Source organism: Convolutriloba macropyga, chromosome 4, assembly GCF_964194025.1.
Source record: "Convolutriloba macropyga chromosome 4, txConMacr16.3, whole genome shotgun sequence".
NCBI classification, from domain to species: domain Eukaryota; kingdom Metazoa; phylum Xenacoelomorpha; order Acoela; family Convolutidae; genus Convolutriloba; species Convolutriloba macropyga.
Genome location: NC_134471.1, coordinates 62,414,158 through 62,431,153, shown reverse-complemented (window position 1 = coordinate 62,431,153; position 16,996 = coordinate 62,414,158). Strand labels below are relative to the sequence as shown.

Sequence of the window (16,996 nt, the reverse complement as noted above, 5' to 3'; positions counted from 1 at the left end):
ACTCATTTGAACATCTATTTAAAAAACAATTGTATAGGAAGAGCTGAAAAATTTTAATTCAAAAAAACATCCAACAATTGAATCAAATAAAATATACTAAAATTCAGCGTCTTCTCCCAACTCAGCACTTTTTGTGCATTGAGAAGAAGCAATTAAAAACGACAAAAAACGATTTGCAAAAATAAACGACGAAAAAACGATCATTTGTTACAAGTAAAAGGCGACGAAAACGAAGGAAAACGAAGAAAACGACGAAAAAGGAGGACAAAAACAACAATTTCTTGCAATAAGATAGTCGTTTTTCGGTTGTTATCCTCAACGCAAGGAGGAAATGGCAGATAACATCAAAATTATTTCATGATAGGTGTTGATTCGACAACAGTGAAAGATTATACAACTTCAATGCTGAGCAAAAAAAATCACTGTTCTTTTTTTAGCCGTGATTTGGTTGAAATTGGAAACTTAGTTTATGGTTTTTAAACAACGATCCATTTCCTATTTGTTTACTGAGTTCTATTGTGAACCAACGTAGGCACGAGTTGAAAGCTGAAACATTTCCGGAGCAAAATTGGAAGTTTTCAACGCTAATAGTCGTTAATTATCGTTTAGTCCTAATTTTTGTGTAGGGCCTTATAGGAGGCCATTTCATTGTGTACCTATCCAAGAAATTGTTACCTAACGTGTTTTTGTGTTAGATGTTATAAGAGAAAGTTGTATTTTTTCAGTCAAGTGCCTGAGAAGATCTCTAGTAATGCGTAAATTTAGAAGACTACTCGTATAAAAATTTTGGTGGAAAAAAGTTTTTATACTCTAAACTTGCAAAATTAGTAATTCGTTTTTGTGTATTATGAATTGTAATTGTAAAAGATATTTGATATTTTAAAAAAGGATTTATAGTGAGCTAATTTTGAGAAATTGTTGCCAACTGGCGAAATACTGCCTTAAGCAAACACAAGTTAATAAAAAACCTGTTTGCTTCAGAAGTCTATCCAAATATGTCTGCAGGGTTTCGATAACAAAGTGGATGTAAGTATAGGTGACAGTGGGGGTCCCGCAATTTTCAAGGAGGGGAACAAAGAGTGCCTTTACGGAATTACCTCTAGAGGCATGAGAGACAAAGAATACAAAATGACAGGCTCTGTCTTCACACGTGTATCTGGTTTTTTACAATGGATTGAAAAAGCCAAGACAATTGTTGCAGGAATGCCCGCAATAGTACCATTCCCGTGTCCGTCTGAAAATTGACGAATAATCGTCTCATGATTTAAATAACAATTTATGAATATTGTATTCAGCAGGTGTTGTAGCGTCTATATTCTTCAGTTTTGAAGCCCGGGTCTAGGTGTTGGTGGCTTTATTGGCTAAAAAAAATCAGAATTCACATTATTGGTCTTTTTTGGCGACGGACAAAGGTCAAGCGGTCAAAATTGTGAACTAAATTACTGCAAAGATCTAGTTTCACATTTAGTAAGCGTTTGCTCCGCGGGATTGGTTTCGGATTGGTTTCGTTAAATCCAGATGACGTCAACCAGCATTAATCTGCGCGTCACACGCTGTCTGCTCTGTGCGTTCATTACCTCTGTTCACAGCAACCCGCCCAATTTCATCAAATTAGTTGGCCACAAGAAAGATATCTTGGTCTAAACAGTTTTTCATGATTTTTGAATATGTTAAGTTATTAATATCTGCACCTGTAATTATATTCCCAAATGATCTTCAAATGGACTAAGATTTGTGGTTCTCTGTTTTAAATGCGCATCTGATAGGTTATTGAATTGAGAGCTGTCTTGATATTAGTCTTTTAATATAAACCGCGAGGTTTAACTTTGATTAGCGAAAATCGTCTTTTGACTGTTTTTATATTTTCTCCACTAATCTAATCGCCTTTGAGTCGTTATCAGGGTCGATGTAAAAGTTAAAACTGTTTCAAATGTAAAATGATTTTACCTGTTTGCCGAATAAACAACGAACCCAATATTTTGTGATACAGGGTGTACATGGATATAGTCCTCTAAGATTTTTACTGCAATTCAACTATTTAATATTACGTCTGGTGGTATTATTCATCCTGAGAAAATACTCTCATGGCCTACGACATTGTAGCAGTTTCAGCAGCAATGAAAATTTCAGTTTTTCAGCAACAATGAAAATTTACTCATAAATTATCAAGCAGTGTACAGATTGTGTACAACACTGCATGCTACATTTTGTACAACATTGAGACAAATTGTGATGAACTAATTTTCTATAACCCTAAAAGCTATTTTTAATATTGCAAATAATTTGTCATTTTATGAAAAAACTGTTTCAGTGCTTTTGAAAGCAAGCTTGTGTTGTGTTAAATTGTTCGACAACCAATTTACCAGATCATAATTGAATTTAAATTTCTTCTGCTTTTGTTTTAAAACAAAAAACCGTTTAAAGCTAAAATTAACTGCAAGAGAGTTAAAGTTTTAAATCTTGAGAAAGAATTTAAGCGTACAAAACCACGATCCAAACTGAAGCATTGGCAATCTGCTTGATCGTTTAGGTCTCTAGAAATTGTATTACAAAACGAACTTTAACAAAAACAAACAAAAAGAAAACAAATTTTTCGTGCATCTTGCAATAACTAGCAAAAAACCGTTAAAATGTAAATTTTTTCCAAATTCAAAAACTCGAATATTTATTGATTAATACAGGTTGTGAAAACACTGTGAATTCTACTAGGTAACCAAATCGTTTCCACATGACCTGATATAGATATTCAGAGAAATTTTCGATTTTTGGCTGACCCTTATGAAAAAATCAATTTTTTTGGCAAAATGTTGATAAAATCTCAAAAATTGATTATGGCTTTTCGATTTTTTTAACTGAGCTCCCTAGTAACTGTGTTGGAACTTAATCTGGATTAACAATACTTGGCTATGAAAAAAATTTTAAATCCATTGGAACATTGCACACTTTATTTTAAACTTTTCGACAAACTTAATAAAAAGTGAGAAGATGATATTGAGTAAGTTTTGTAAGCACGTCTTGGGCAATCAAATACCGACACACAGACAGAGACAAAAATACTGGAAGTCTAAACATTGTTGGCCGGGAGTGAAATAGTGTTGTTCCAACCTCCCGTTTTCTCAAACGACGGTCTAAAACTGAGTTTTCACTCATTCTCCAGAAACTTTATTAAATTTTATCACAATCTTGGAAACAAAAACCACAATTGAGCGTTTTTAAAAGCTCCAAACATTTAATTTACTGGTTTTTTTGATACACAACTGGTCTTTAATTCATCTGTTTAAAAAAAGTGGAGCGATAATTATATACAAGATGTTAAGTTATTAAATCATGTTTCTTCTTTGATCTGTTATTTTAATTATCAATATCGTTTTCTTATAATGTTGTTGACCTATACTGCAATTGCAAACAACAATATAAAGACTATCCATTCTTCCAGAATGCCTGTTGTGCACTGAATATTTGGCTCAACTGTCTGGTCACTGAGCAGTGAACAAGCACATTCAAAGGAAACTTGACATTGGTCCAAAGGTTTCAACATTTAGCTGCTTCGTTTGTTTGGAAGTAGTACAATGCTTGCCTTTCCTACGCAAATAATCACAGTTTTCACACCATTCGCTTTTTTCAAAATTATGTTACTAGTGTTGTATTGACTTCCAGAAAAAATTCAACTTAGCCAAAAACGTCAACAACGAACACGGTCTGCCTGTTTCCACATTGGGTCTAATAAAAACGAATCGCAATACTACAGTCATTAATTTAAAGGCGGGATAAATTACAACAAACCACAAGCTACAAAAAAGATCCTGGCATTATGAAATGTTTGTGTAAAAAACGAAGTGAATTTGAAAAAATCAGTAGAAACCACACAAAACTTTTTAATCATTAAATTCAAATTTGGTTGAAATGACATTTTATTTCAAAAGCCTGCGGACAAGAAAATGAAAAAAAATAGCGTCTACTTCAACACAAGTAGAATAACGGGATTTTATGCGAGTATTTCTTACAACGCTTATGAAGATCTAGTTGAGCTACAGAAGCGGATGGCAGCTGCAGACAGAAGATACAAACACGATCAAACTAGTATGATACATTGCAGTATATGTGAGCAATTTCATATTGCTCTCTAAGAACCATCCGTTAAAAAGACATTTGAAACAGTAAAAACCCTGCCAATGAAAATTGCACTTTGTACTGTTTTAATGCTGGATACCACCGTTTCTGCATGAAAGGGACACTGGAACCACTTGGCCTTCCTTCAGACGCCGAGATAACATAAAAACTTACAGCATCAAGAAAGCGTCTTCAAGACAATTGCTCGGACACTTCGATATGCCTATGGGCCTGACGGATATTTCAAAATTCGAGGACATGAATGATGTTAAAGTGAACCGTTGCAGGTGAATACTTCATCAATATAAACCGTCCAATATATTAATCAAAATGTTTTTCTTCAAAAAATGAGCTTATGAAAACAGTTTTTATTAACAGAAAAAATGAAACGTGATTTTTACGTGAGTCATTTCTGAGTAATCATCGCTTTTTCAGTTATGAGTCAAACAGGTGTTATCTTTACTACTCTTTTGGAAAAAGTTCTTCTTTCGTTCTTGACTCATCGCTACCGGGCAACCGAGAAGTCTATGATTATGTTTTGATAATAAACTTACATAAACGTGTATCAAAAAACATTGAAAAAGATTATCGTGAAAAAAGTTGTCTGTTTCAAAACTTCTTCCATATTTCCTTGGCTTAAAACCTAAGCACCCATCAGCAAACCAGCATCAACAAAGATTCGTTGCAAATAACAATGCCCAATACAATGAAAAATAAACTAACGTTTGGAAAAAACTGCGAGCTGGTTTTGCCCCTTTATAGTTCACTTGAATCTTGAGTCTTTTGTAGTCCCAGTATCAAACAGTGAAAACCAAACCCCTCTGGTACCTACGACTTGGAGCAGTTCTCGCCATATAGTTACTGCCTAATGATTATAGAGCAAGGAAATCCAGGACCTGTCCACTTTAAAATCTTGGAAGATCCTGAGTGTACCGAGAGATTTTTGACAAAAAATGATAAACTGGCACCATTTTTCTACCATGAGAAAACACAACCCAAATCCACCGTAAACGCATCCTCAAAAAAGCGAATGTCTGTTGTTGGATTTGCAACATTGCTTTAGAAAATGCTAATCAAAAGGTTTTGTTTGATTGCCACTTCCAAGGACAGTCCCTCGGATACGCGCACAACGAGTGTAACTTGAAGCGCAGAAGACTAATTTTTTTTACCAGTCCTTGCTCACAATAAAATGGATTACGACCTTCATCGCATTGTCAGAGGACACTCTGACCCAAGGACAATTAAGAGTGAGGTGATCCCACAAACAGCGAAAACAATACAGCATTGAACTCTGGCTCGTAAATTGAGACCAAAAGTCGCATACGAAAGCAGGTTGCCGTATAGGTCGCCATTCATTAATAGTTCATTAATAGGTTGCCGTATAGGTCGCCATTCAGTATATGGTCGCCATTCATTAATAGTTTCCAGTTTAAACCCAGAAGCCTGACTAAATTAGTACGAACTCATGTACGGACTCATGTACTAATATAGTGAACATTACATTACATGACAAGTTCACTTTTTTGCACATCTTTTGTTGGGGATAGGATCATCAACAACGTGATTTCTTGAAACAAAAGGAACCCTCCCGTACTCGTACGCAGAAAGTTTCGATATATTGCACGGCCTCAAGCTTCTCAACCTCTGAAATTGGAAAAAACATCTTGAAAGACAACAGCATTGACTATGATCTGAGGAACCTGATCTGCACAAAAGAGCTCAAAAAGGTTTTCAAAAAACTCAACTGGGAAAAACTGAAGCGGTTCCTTGAGCTCTACCTCAGTGCAGATGTTTCTATGAATGCACACCAGGAATTGAACTGCTGACAGGCCGCAGTTTACTAGATCTGACTGAGCGTATGATTCGTAGTGGGGTATTATTGTTCTTCAGCTCAAGGCTGGAAACCGGAAACAGTCCCTTGTTTACCAATTTTGATCGGACAAAAACAACTTGCGTCAATAGCAAACATTGATGCTAAAAATTGATAAGGTTATCTTCCATTTTTAGCATCGATACTGTTTTTAGCATCAATAATGTTAAATTGCCAACTAGTTTTAAATGAATCTGAATTAGTATCAGACACAACACTAGAACAAAGTCTGAAAGCAGATTACAATGAAATGATTGGGTTGGATGTTACCTTGGATTAACAGGATGAATTGCGTGACTGGATTTCCAATCATCTTAGATAAAAAACTAATCGGCTCCTTGGAATCCAGTGAGAATCAGACAAAAGTAGAAACACTTTCAAAGTTTCAGCAGAAAATACGCATTCAATGAATCAAACATTTGGCTCCAAGCGACATTACGTTGATCATTAGAAACTTAATTTTTTTTTGTTGAACAAGGAAAAAAAGCAACCAGCTTTCTTCAAGCAACTGAACTCTAGCAGTCAAACAGGTTAGCAAGTTATTTGAAATTAAAAACCAAAAGGCGACGTGAAGTGACATCAAATTTTCATCATGACGCCATCAATTTGATGACAAATTCAACTTTTGGTAAATTCTGTGAAAGTTTACGGAATAGAGGTTGCTGAATAATTCATTCGCACAGAAGCGGATCTTGTAAAAGCTGCATCATATAAATTTCAAAAACACCAATTTTATGAAAGTCTGACAATAAAACCTCACTTGACTTCCTCTTTTGATCTCTCACGTACTCTATGATCGTACTAATGAAACATGGTACTAATTTTTGAAGATGAGCTAGCTGGAATGCCGACTAGAGTTTTTTGCACCATTCTTTGGTTGCTGGTGATTGCGGAAGATTCTCCGCTAAGGGTAGGGAAAAATTTGCTTTGTCAAAGCTACAAAACGAGCTGTTCAAGGAAAACTATAACCGGAAGGAACTAGTTGTAGTAAAAATTTCAAGATTGCTTCAAAGAACACATATATAGAAACTCTTTTTTTACACAAAATTGTTTTGATTGCCTATGACGACAAATCATACATATCGGCAGATAGAAAAACAGTCTTGTTTTTAGATATTTCAGTGTTCAAGAAGAGACCTATGAAAACAAGATCTGTAATGAATTCGATTTGGCGGTCTAATCAGATGAAGATGTTAACGTCTTATTTTTACCCGAGGGGTTGAGGCAGCTGGTTATCAATAATTTTATATGGATTCAATTAATGCACGTAATCAAACGACCAGCGGAAAGATTATGTTGATTCACTAAATTCAATGAACTGATCGACGAATCTGATCACGAGACTGTCAAACCGTTTGCTTTGAAAGAGCCCAAGAGGATGAGAGACCTGATAGCGCTCGCACTACAATTGATGATCCTCCCACCTTGTGAATAATTAAATAGAGCATGAAAACAAGCAAGAGACATAAGAACACCAGCGGAAAAGATACTGATATTTTAGACTCTGATTGTTCGCAAAACAATGAAAAAGAAAAAATTCGAAGTAGCGAAGACTCACCGCTTGTCTCAACCGAATGAATTGGAGTTTTCAGTGTTAGTTTAACTCAAAATAAATAAAGTTGCATTGTATAATTTAAATAGTACGCCTTTAAAATAAAAAAAAAGTTAAAAAGTTACAATTTGATTTTTTGAGAAAATTTTTCTTCGAATTCTGAGAGATGAAATAGTCCAGAGAGTTAATAAAATTGCCTACTTTTCTGTTTCAAAAATTTTTTTTCTTTATAACCAAAAAATTGTTTTCTGAGTGGTGCTGTTTCATTATCCACTTATAGAAAACACCTCTTTAGCTTGATCTGGAGCTTCCTAAGCTGCAGGAGAATGATAGTTATACAAAAGTTGTGGCTGAAGGGATGCTTTTTTGTTCAAAATGAAATTTGAAGTGTGGAAGGAAGGAAGAGGTTTTAGACACCTTTGATCTTCAAGCCTGACAGAAATCTCAAAAGTCGACGACTTGAAGTTTTTCAAGTGATTTTTTTCTGGTTAATACGTTATCAAAATAAACAGTTCAATAATTCAATCAAAATCACAATTCCTCGGATACGCGAACAACGAGTGTAACTTGAAGCGCAGAACGCTGTATTTTCACCAGTCACTTCTCAAATTTTTATGAACTACGATCTTCATCACGTTGTCAGAACTCTACACTCCGACTCAAAAAATATTAACAGTGAGGTGATCCCACAAACAGCAAAAGGTTACTTGCATTGAACTGCGGTGAGTACAATAAGACCAGAAATCTCATACGACAAGTGGTTGACGTATATGAGTTCTCGCGACTTTTAGAGAGTTTCAAGTTTATGCTCAGCAGCTTGGCTAATTTAGTTGAGAGTCTGCCACATGACAAATCACTAAGTTGGACAAATAATATTGGGAATAGAATAGACAACAACGTGATTTGCTGAAACAAAAAAGGAACTTTTTTGTACTCATACGTTACGAGTTTCCATACAATGCAAGAACTCAATCTTCTCAAACTCTTAAATTGAAAAAAAAACAGCTTGAAAGACAACAGCACTGATATAGTATCTGAGGAACTTGATCAGCACAAAAAAGTTTAAGGAATTCAACTATGAAAACCGACAGCCATTCCTTGAGCTCTATCTCAATGGAGACCTTCTACAAATGGCATGCTGTTTCGATGAACTGAGGTCTGTTTGTTGTAGAACTTATCTGTCTGACTGAACTCAATTTTATACCGCCTCAAATCTCAGGGCCGTGCTTGCTTTTAAGTACGCAAGCGTGAACTTGTACTATTGACAGACCGCAAATTGCTCGATATGACTGAGCGTATGATTCGTAGCGGGGAGGTCTTCAGTTCAAGCCCGGAAACAGCGAATGCTCTCAAGTTAACCATTTTTATTAGTCAGAATAACTTGCATCAATAGTATACATGGATGCTAATAATCGTATAGTGGTATTATCTTAAAATACCCAAAACTTTTAAATGCATCTGAAATAATTACAGACACAACACTAAAAAAAATTCTGGAAGCAGATTACGACGGTGAGATTGGGTTTTGTTATCGATGTAGACGTGGAATACCCTGATGAATTGCGTGAACGGATTTTCCAATCATTTTAGACAGACACCCAATTAACCACTTGGAAAATCGGACACAAAAAAAACAGTTTTAAAGCTTCAGCAGTAAAACTTCAGCAGTAAACCTCGCTCATTAAAAAATTAAATTCTTTGTTCAGCAAGGGAAAAAAATTAACCAAGAATTATCATGCAGTGGAATTCCAGTAGTTAAAGTTTTTGGAAAAATCTGTGGAATTGAATACCAAAGGCGACTAGAAGCGACCTCAAAAAAAATCAGCTCTTCAAGTTGTCATAAGTTCAACTTTTGGTAAACTCTACGGAACTGGTGTATCTACGGAACTATTTTCATTACCACAGAAGAGGACCTTTTAAAAACCACATCGGTTTCGCCAGAAAGTTCAAATGGGCAATTTTTATGTAGCTAAAAAAATTAACTTGATTTCCTACTTTGATGTCTCAAATTTGTCAAAAACTCACGCACTGCATGAACTAATGAAAAAAGTGGTAGTCAAATTTGAAAATGAGGTAGCTGGAACACCAATTGATGAGTTTTGGACTGTGCGATTTCAAACCCAAACTTTTTTCCTTATTTGCCTGTAGATACAAAAAAATTGTCTGCTAAGGGCACGAGAAATTCAGACGACGAGCGTAAAGATGATGGTGATTCACTAACTTCAATGAACTGATCGACGAATCTGACAGGAACAAACGCAAAAGCATGAAAACTGAAGCGCAAAGTAAACTGATTTTTCAAACTCTAATTTATCTCAAAACAATGAAGAGAAAGAAGTTGAGAGTAACAACTATTCACCAGTTATCTCAACCGAAACGAAACTAATTGTCAATGTTGATTTTAACTCAGAATAATAAACGGCGCTTTAATAATTTAAATACTAAGGTATTAAGTTTAGGGGAAACAAATTGATTTATTGAGAATTTTTAAATCGAATTTCGAGGAAAGAAAAAATTTTACTATTACTGCCACGTTTTCAACTTTAAAATCGAATTTTGAGAAAAGAAAAAAATTTACTATTACTGCCACGTTTTCAGCAAACTTTTTTATGTTTTGTCACCTTAAAAACTTGTTTTCTGAGTGATGCTGGTTCAATATACACCTAAAAACCTCCTTTTAACAAAAACAACGATTTTGTTCGGGAACTTGACAAGCTGCAAAAGAGTGATAGTTATTTACAGGGAAGAAGAGGTTTTAGACACCTTGTACCAGATTTCCAGTAATTGTTATGGCCATGATTTAAAAAATGAGTGTATTTGTCGTCTAACATCACCAATTAATTCTCACAAACAATACATTCGTTCATTTGGATGGAAAATTGAAAAAACTGTCTGGCTTAGTATCAGTATTCTTTCAATTGAGGTTTTACAGTACTTGGAATGCTTAAAACTTCCAAACTACTGGTATCACATCGCTTCTTCCTCTACTGTAGGCCTTTAAGGCAAAATTCACACATCCCGTTTAACAAAACACAAGTTCTTTCTGTCCTAAATTTGGCCCCTTTGTTTTTTCATTCACCAACACAATTTAACCCTAAACTTTTTTTGACTTCTTTCACTCACTACCGCGAATAATTTGAATTTCCATAATAACAGTTGAATTTTATTTTTTAAATCCAAGAGTTATATTTCATTTTCTTTAATTCCTCGCACGTCTTTAATCTTAAACAAAAAAAGTTGGGTTCAAACAGTTCCGCGCTTTCCAATTCCAAAAGGAGTTCAACATGAAGACTATATCCCCACATCCACGCTAACATGAATTTCGTTACCAACAAAACTCAATTTCGAAACTCTCAATTTACTTGAACCATCAAAAACAAAAGAGAATTGGCAAAGACAAAGCCATTCGGCATAAACTAAGTAAACAAAAAAAGTTTTCAGTTTTTCGAGTAAAAATTCTTGTAGGGATGGGTCCAAAATCCCACCCCCATCCCTCCAAAGCATATGGCAAATTGCTGTACTACTAATATAAACTCTGCCAACGCTTCATCAAACATTTATAGTGTTTTGCTATAATGCAGCAAATTAGGCTTAGTTCGCACATATTAGTCTGCGATGGTTAATTTATAACGCCTTTTAAATTTATTTCCTTAAATAATGTTAAGATGATTCACAAAGTAAGTAACAATGATAAATGAGATCGTTCATGATTCGTTAGTAGTCATTTATTTCGGATCAATTTTGATGCTAGCTCAGATACAGTTGTGTTTAAGTATTTTGTAGTCACAGAGCATTATGAAACTGCTCTAGACAAAAAAATAAAAGATCTGTAAACATTTTTAGATTTAAATCTTATGACTAAAAGTTTCTGCCGTAACGCTGAATATCATAAGAAATAGATGCCCTTTGTGCTGCGCATTATTTCCCCAAAAAGCAGCATGCTGAATTTCTCAATCAACAATTTACAATACTCTGATTGAATTTTATGTGAGTTTGTTGTCCTTTATTATTTTTGTTGCCTCCGAAGGGTTCAAAATTGTTTCAGGAAGATGTTTTTGAATTTCGTCACTTATGTTTGTCGTTTCTTCAGCGAATGTTTGTCAATTCTGGGTCCCACGTTGTCCTTCCTGTGCATATATTTCCAAAAATGGATTAAAATGTTTCCTCGTTTTTTTAGAGGTTAAGGTTTGGGTTAAAAAACTTTTGGGACTTGTCGATACTTTCGGTTTTCATTTGTTAAAACATAGCATGGAAAAAAACTAAATTCAAAAAAAAATGTATGATCCTGTGTATAAACTTGTTTACAGGGAATTTATGCTCATCTCAGCAACTTTCAGTGGATCAAAAGATTTCTTCTCCACCGTGAAACTCTGCCAATGAGTAAATTTTTTAACCACTAAATTTTTCAGCCTTCTTTTAACCACTAACCAAAAATACCAATAGATTTTAAAATTAACCTTTTCTACATTTTCGTTGCTCCACCAGAATGCAATATCTAGCTTATTAAAATTTTGCACGACCCAATGCTTAGCGTAATTAAATATTGGCATTAATTTTAAACTCTACTGAAAAGAATTTCAAATATTGCTATCTTTTTCACACATTGCTATCTTTTCTTTCATATTTTTCTGTTTTCTCCCAATGATTAAAAAAACTTTTAACTAAATTTATCCAATCAATTCAACCAAGTTGCGTTTTAGAAAATTCAGGAATTTCACGTGTTACAATATCGATCAAACTTGAGTCTTGAAATTAGACAGAATTAGAAAGAAAGTTTAACTTACAAGATCACAAAGACAAGAGCAAACTGATTTTGATCAGAGAAATTATATAAATCAATCGTCAATGGGTGCTTAGAATCAATATTCGCTTCAAATTGGCGAATCTAGATAACTATTATTAGAGCTATTGTCTAGCTTATTTAAACCTTTTTCACGCTGTATATAAATGAAAGACGTCCAGGGTTTTCCATTTCGTTCCAAAACTGACTCGTGTAGATTTAATAGTGATAAAATTCATATGTTTCGGATAAACTTAAAGTGAACACAGATGGTTTTCGGCCGATGGCACGGTTTAATATCTTTTCAGCAATTTGTAGTCAATTAAATTTGTGGAACGGGTTTTGATAGAGCATTAACTGTCTGGAATTGTTTTGAAAGTTGCCTATATTTTTCCGCTTTAGGTTTCTGACGTCTTTTTTAAAATATGTAGAGTTTTTTTCTAAGCCTCACTTTTTCAGATTTTGTCACTAAGATAATTTCAAAAATTGTACATTGGCAGTATTTTTAACCTCTACTGAAAAGATTTTCTAAATTGCTATCTTTTTTACACATTGCAATCTTTTCTTTCAAATTTTTTGTTTTCTCCCGTGAATGATTAAAAAACACTCTTAACTAAATTTAGCTAAAAATATTTTTAATAAAAGTTCTTTCTGTCCTAAATTGCTCCTTTTTTCTTTCACCAAAACAATATATCCTTAATCTTATATTTATCCCTTACCCCCACAACCGAGAAAAGATTTGCAATTCCATAAAAACACTAAGCTCAAATTTTTTGACAAAACACTACTAATTTTTAAGTCCAATAGATAAATGTCTTTCGATTTGAATAGTTGAATGTCTTTCGATAAATGTCTTCCAATAGATAAATGTCTTTTGAAGATCATTTTCCTACACGCGTGCTAACATGAATTTCCTTACCCACAAAACTCAATTCTGAAAGTTCCAATTTATTTGAGCTATCAAAGTCAAAAGAAAATAGGCTAAGGCAATGCAATTCGCCATAAACTAAGTAAAAATTACAAAGATTACATTTTTTCGGGTAAAAAATTTTCGAGGGGAACCCCAAAATATATGGCAAATTGCGGTTCTACTGATATATACTCTGCAAACGCTTTATCAAACATTTATAGCTTTGGGCCAAAATCCGGCAAATTAGGCGTAGATCCCATATATTAGTCTGTGGTCGTTAAATTATAACGTCTTTTTAAATTATTCCCTTGAATTTTTTTGAGATGATTCACAAAGTATGTAATAATGTTAAATAATATCACTCATGGGTCTTAATGATCCATTTCTGTCGGGATGAATTTTGACACTAACTCAGATACAATTGTGTTTAATTATTTTGTAGTCACAGAGCATTATGAAACTGCTGTAGACAAAAAAAAAGGATTAGCAAACATTTTTAGAAATAAATCGTATGACTATAAATTTCTGCCGTAACGCTGAATATCATAAAGAAGATGCCCATTGCCCTGGGCATTACTTCCTCAAATCATGATGCTGAAATTCTCAACCAACATTTTACAAAACTCGTGATTGTATTTTGTGTGAATTTGTTGTCTTTTACTATTTTTTTTACCAAAACCACTGCCTCCGAAGAGTTCAAAGTTGTTTCAGTAAGATGCTTTTGATATTCGTCATTTCTGTGCGTTACTTCTTCAGTAAATGTTTGTCAATTCTGGGTCTCATGTTGGCCCTCCTGTGCTTATATTTCAAAAATGGATTATAATATTTCCTGGTTGTTTTAGAGGTAAAGGATCGGTATAAAAAATAGTTGGGACTCGTCAATATTTTCGGTTTTTCCTTGTTTAGAAAATTGCATAAAAATTAACTAATTTCAAAAAAATTGTATGAACCTGTGTAAAAACTCTTTATTAGAGATTTTATGTTGATCTCAGAAACGTTCAGTGGATGAGAAGATTTTTTTTCTCTACCGTGAAACTCTGCCCATTAAGTAAATTTTTCAACCACTAAATTTTTCAGCCTTTTTTCAACCACTAACCAAAAATACCAATAGATGTTGAAAATCAGCTTTTCTACATTTTCGTTGCTCCACAAGAATGCAATATCTAGCTTATCAAAGTTTTGCACGACGTAATGCTTAGCGTAATTGTTTATTGGCATTAATTTTAAACTCTCATGAAAAGAATTTTATATATTGCTATCTTTTTTACACATTGCTACGAAATCCTTACCCGTATCGAAGGTTGAAACTTTCAGAACTGTTTTTATCGAAACAGACTCTACGCAATCAGCTCAAGTCTGAGTGGGGATGTTAGAATATCGATCAAACTATAGTCTTAAACTCAGTGAGAATTAGAAAGAAAGTTTAACTTACCAGATTACAAACACAAGTGCAAACTGATTCTGATCAGAGAAATTCTATAAATGAATCGTCAAGAAATGGTGCTTAGAATCAATACTCGGTTCAAAATGGTGAATCTAGATAACTACTATTAGAGTGAGATTATTTGATGTAAAATCTTCCCAGCACGTATTGAATGATTTTGATATCAACGGAAATGTGAACGAATTTCTAGAAAAGGTTAAATGAATACCAACTATGATTTCTAGGAAATTTGCAGAAGCAAATCATATTGGATAACCTTTGCGACCCCCATTGTAAATCATGGTGCTAAGATTAGTTTTGTAACTTGATTTTCTCGCACTGACAACGGGTATATATACAGCTGATTTTTGAGCTTATTTTTATCCCCAAAATCAAATCATCATCTTGATCTAATAATCAGATCTCTCCTGTAAATCACTAAATTCTTCTGTATAATATCATTCTTGCTAATCTCTCATTTTGAGAAACTAATTTTTCTACTCAGTTAAAAACCCCTTTTTAGTCCGCTTGCGAAAAACCATAACCCAACAGGTTATGGGCCCAACAATTTTCTAAGTCTTAAAACTAAATTCTAAAATAAAAATAATTTGTTGTTGACAGCCATAATCCTTTTCCTCTTAGTACCGTTTCTTTTCACAGCTGTTTTGCCTGCTCAAACTACGATGGATCAACAGACAGTGAAGCTGCTGACCTACACAGGAAAGGCACAGGACTTTCCAATCTGGTGCACAAGATTTGTGGCAATGATGCAGATGAAAGGACTCTACAAATCACTAAATGGGACAGAGGAGCAACCCAATCAGCCTGCACCACTAGCCAATGGGGCGAGCAATGATGAAAAGAAGAACCACAAGGTGCTGAGGGATGCATATGAGAAGGAAGTTGAAGACATCGAGGAAAACGGAACAATGTGTGGTGCCATCTGGCACTGACGCTAGATGCAACAACCCTCATGCTGATGAGACATGACTGTGTGGGAGATGAGGCATTGGAGATGGAGCAAAGTCTTGGAAGCTTTTGCAAGAATGGTTTCAGAAGGTGGAGACGCCGAAAGTGGTGACTTTGGTGGCACAGCTTGCTCGACTGCAGCTCGAGGATGCCGAGGATTTGGATAGCTTCTTCATCGGAGGAGAGGAGTTGCTCACAAGGCTACAAGAAGCAGGGGAAGCAGTCTCAGAGATCTTCTTCAACGACTTGGTCCTCGATGGTCTGCCGATGAGGTATGAAAGTTTTGCTATGCAGGAAAACTTCAGCCCGGCAACGAAATTTCCAGAGTTGAGGAAAGGCTGCAGAAATTCCACGAGAGCACAACACAGAGGCACAAGGGACAAAGTGGTTCAGTGGCACTGGCAGTGAAGCGTGACTTCAAGAAGGGACTCATGAAAGGAAACTGCTTTGTGTGTGGACACTTTGCCAAGGACTGTAGGAGGAATAAGACAGCAAAATGCAGCAAGTGTGCTGAGAAAGGTCATCTAGACAGCGCATGCAAGAGACAAAGAGATGGAGGAAAACATGAGTCAGTGGCAATGGGTCCAACATTGGCTACACCAGACGAGGAATGCTGGGCAGCTCTTACACAGTGGAAGACAGCAGGCATGCTAGTGGACAGTGGTTGTACAGATCACACAGTGACGAACATCGATGCGTTCCAGGACTTTGTGCCCATTCAATCAGTGGTCAGAAATCCCAAGGGAGAGGCTTCCAGAGTGGTGGGCAGAGGCTGTGTGAGCATCAGCATACCGTCAAACAAAAGGGAATTCCAATGCGACCTCAAAAGTGTTTTGTGTGTGCCGGACTACTCTTCAAACCTCTGATCAGTCTCAAGATGCACGGAGGTGGGACATAGCTTCACTTTCGAGAAAGGAAATAGCTGCATGAAGCTCCAGAAGGGAATTCAGGTACAACTAACACAAGACAATAATTTGTTTTACTAACCCTGCAGCGTTATAGAATTCAAGATGATTTCCAACAGCGTGAAACTTGACAGTGCAAGAAAGTGGCACCGACGATTGGGTCATTTGAATCAAGCGGATGTAGTCAGGAATGCACCAAAGATATTGCGGGAACTCGATGATGTATGCAATCTGTGCGCATTGGCCAAGATCACAAAGACTCCAGTACCAAGAGTGGCAGAGACCCAAGCAGAAGAGAAGCTGGAGAGGGTGTTCACAGACGTGATGAGACCTTTCACAGTAGAGTCACTGTCAGGGTTCCGGTTCGCATTGTGTTTGCAGACCGGTACACGAAGTTTGTGTTTGTGGACTTGCTTAAGGCAAAGAAAGAAGCACTGGCCAGCCTGAAGAAGTTTGTTCTCAGTGTGGGGACGCCCA

General features: G+C 35.5%; 1 protein-coding gene across 2 annotated transcripts in view; it reads left to right on the top strand.

Annotated features, from left to right (window-relative positions):
* The window catches only part of LOC142338600 (serine protease SSP1-like), a 33,256-nt gene extending 31,866 nt beyond the window's left edge, over positions 1-1,390 (top strand). For both annotated transcript variants that reach the window (XM_075388422.1, XM_075388421.1), the window contains one exon: positions 982-1,390. In XM_075388422.1, the coding sequence (XP_075244537.1) occupies positions 982-1,245 (264 nt within the window). In that variant the 3' untranslated portion in view covers positions 1,246-1,390. The remainder of the gene's footprint in view (positions 1-981) is intronic.
* The last annotated feature ends 15,606 nt before the right edge of the window (positions 1,391-16,996 follow it).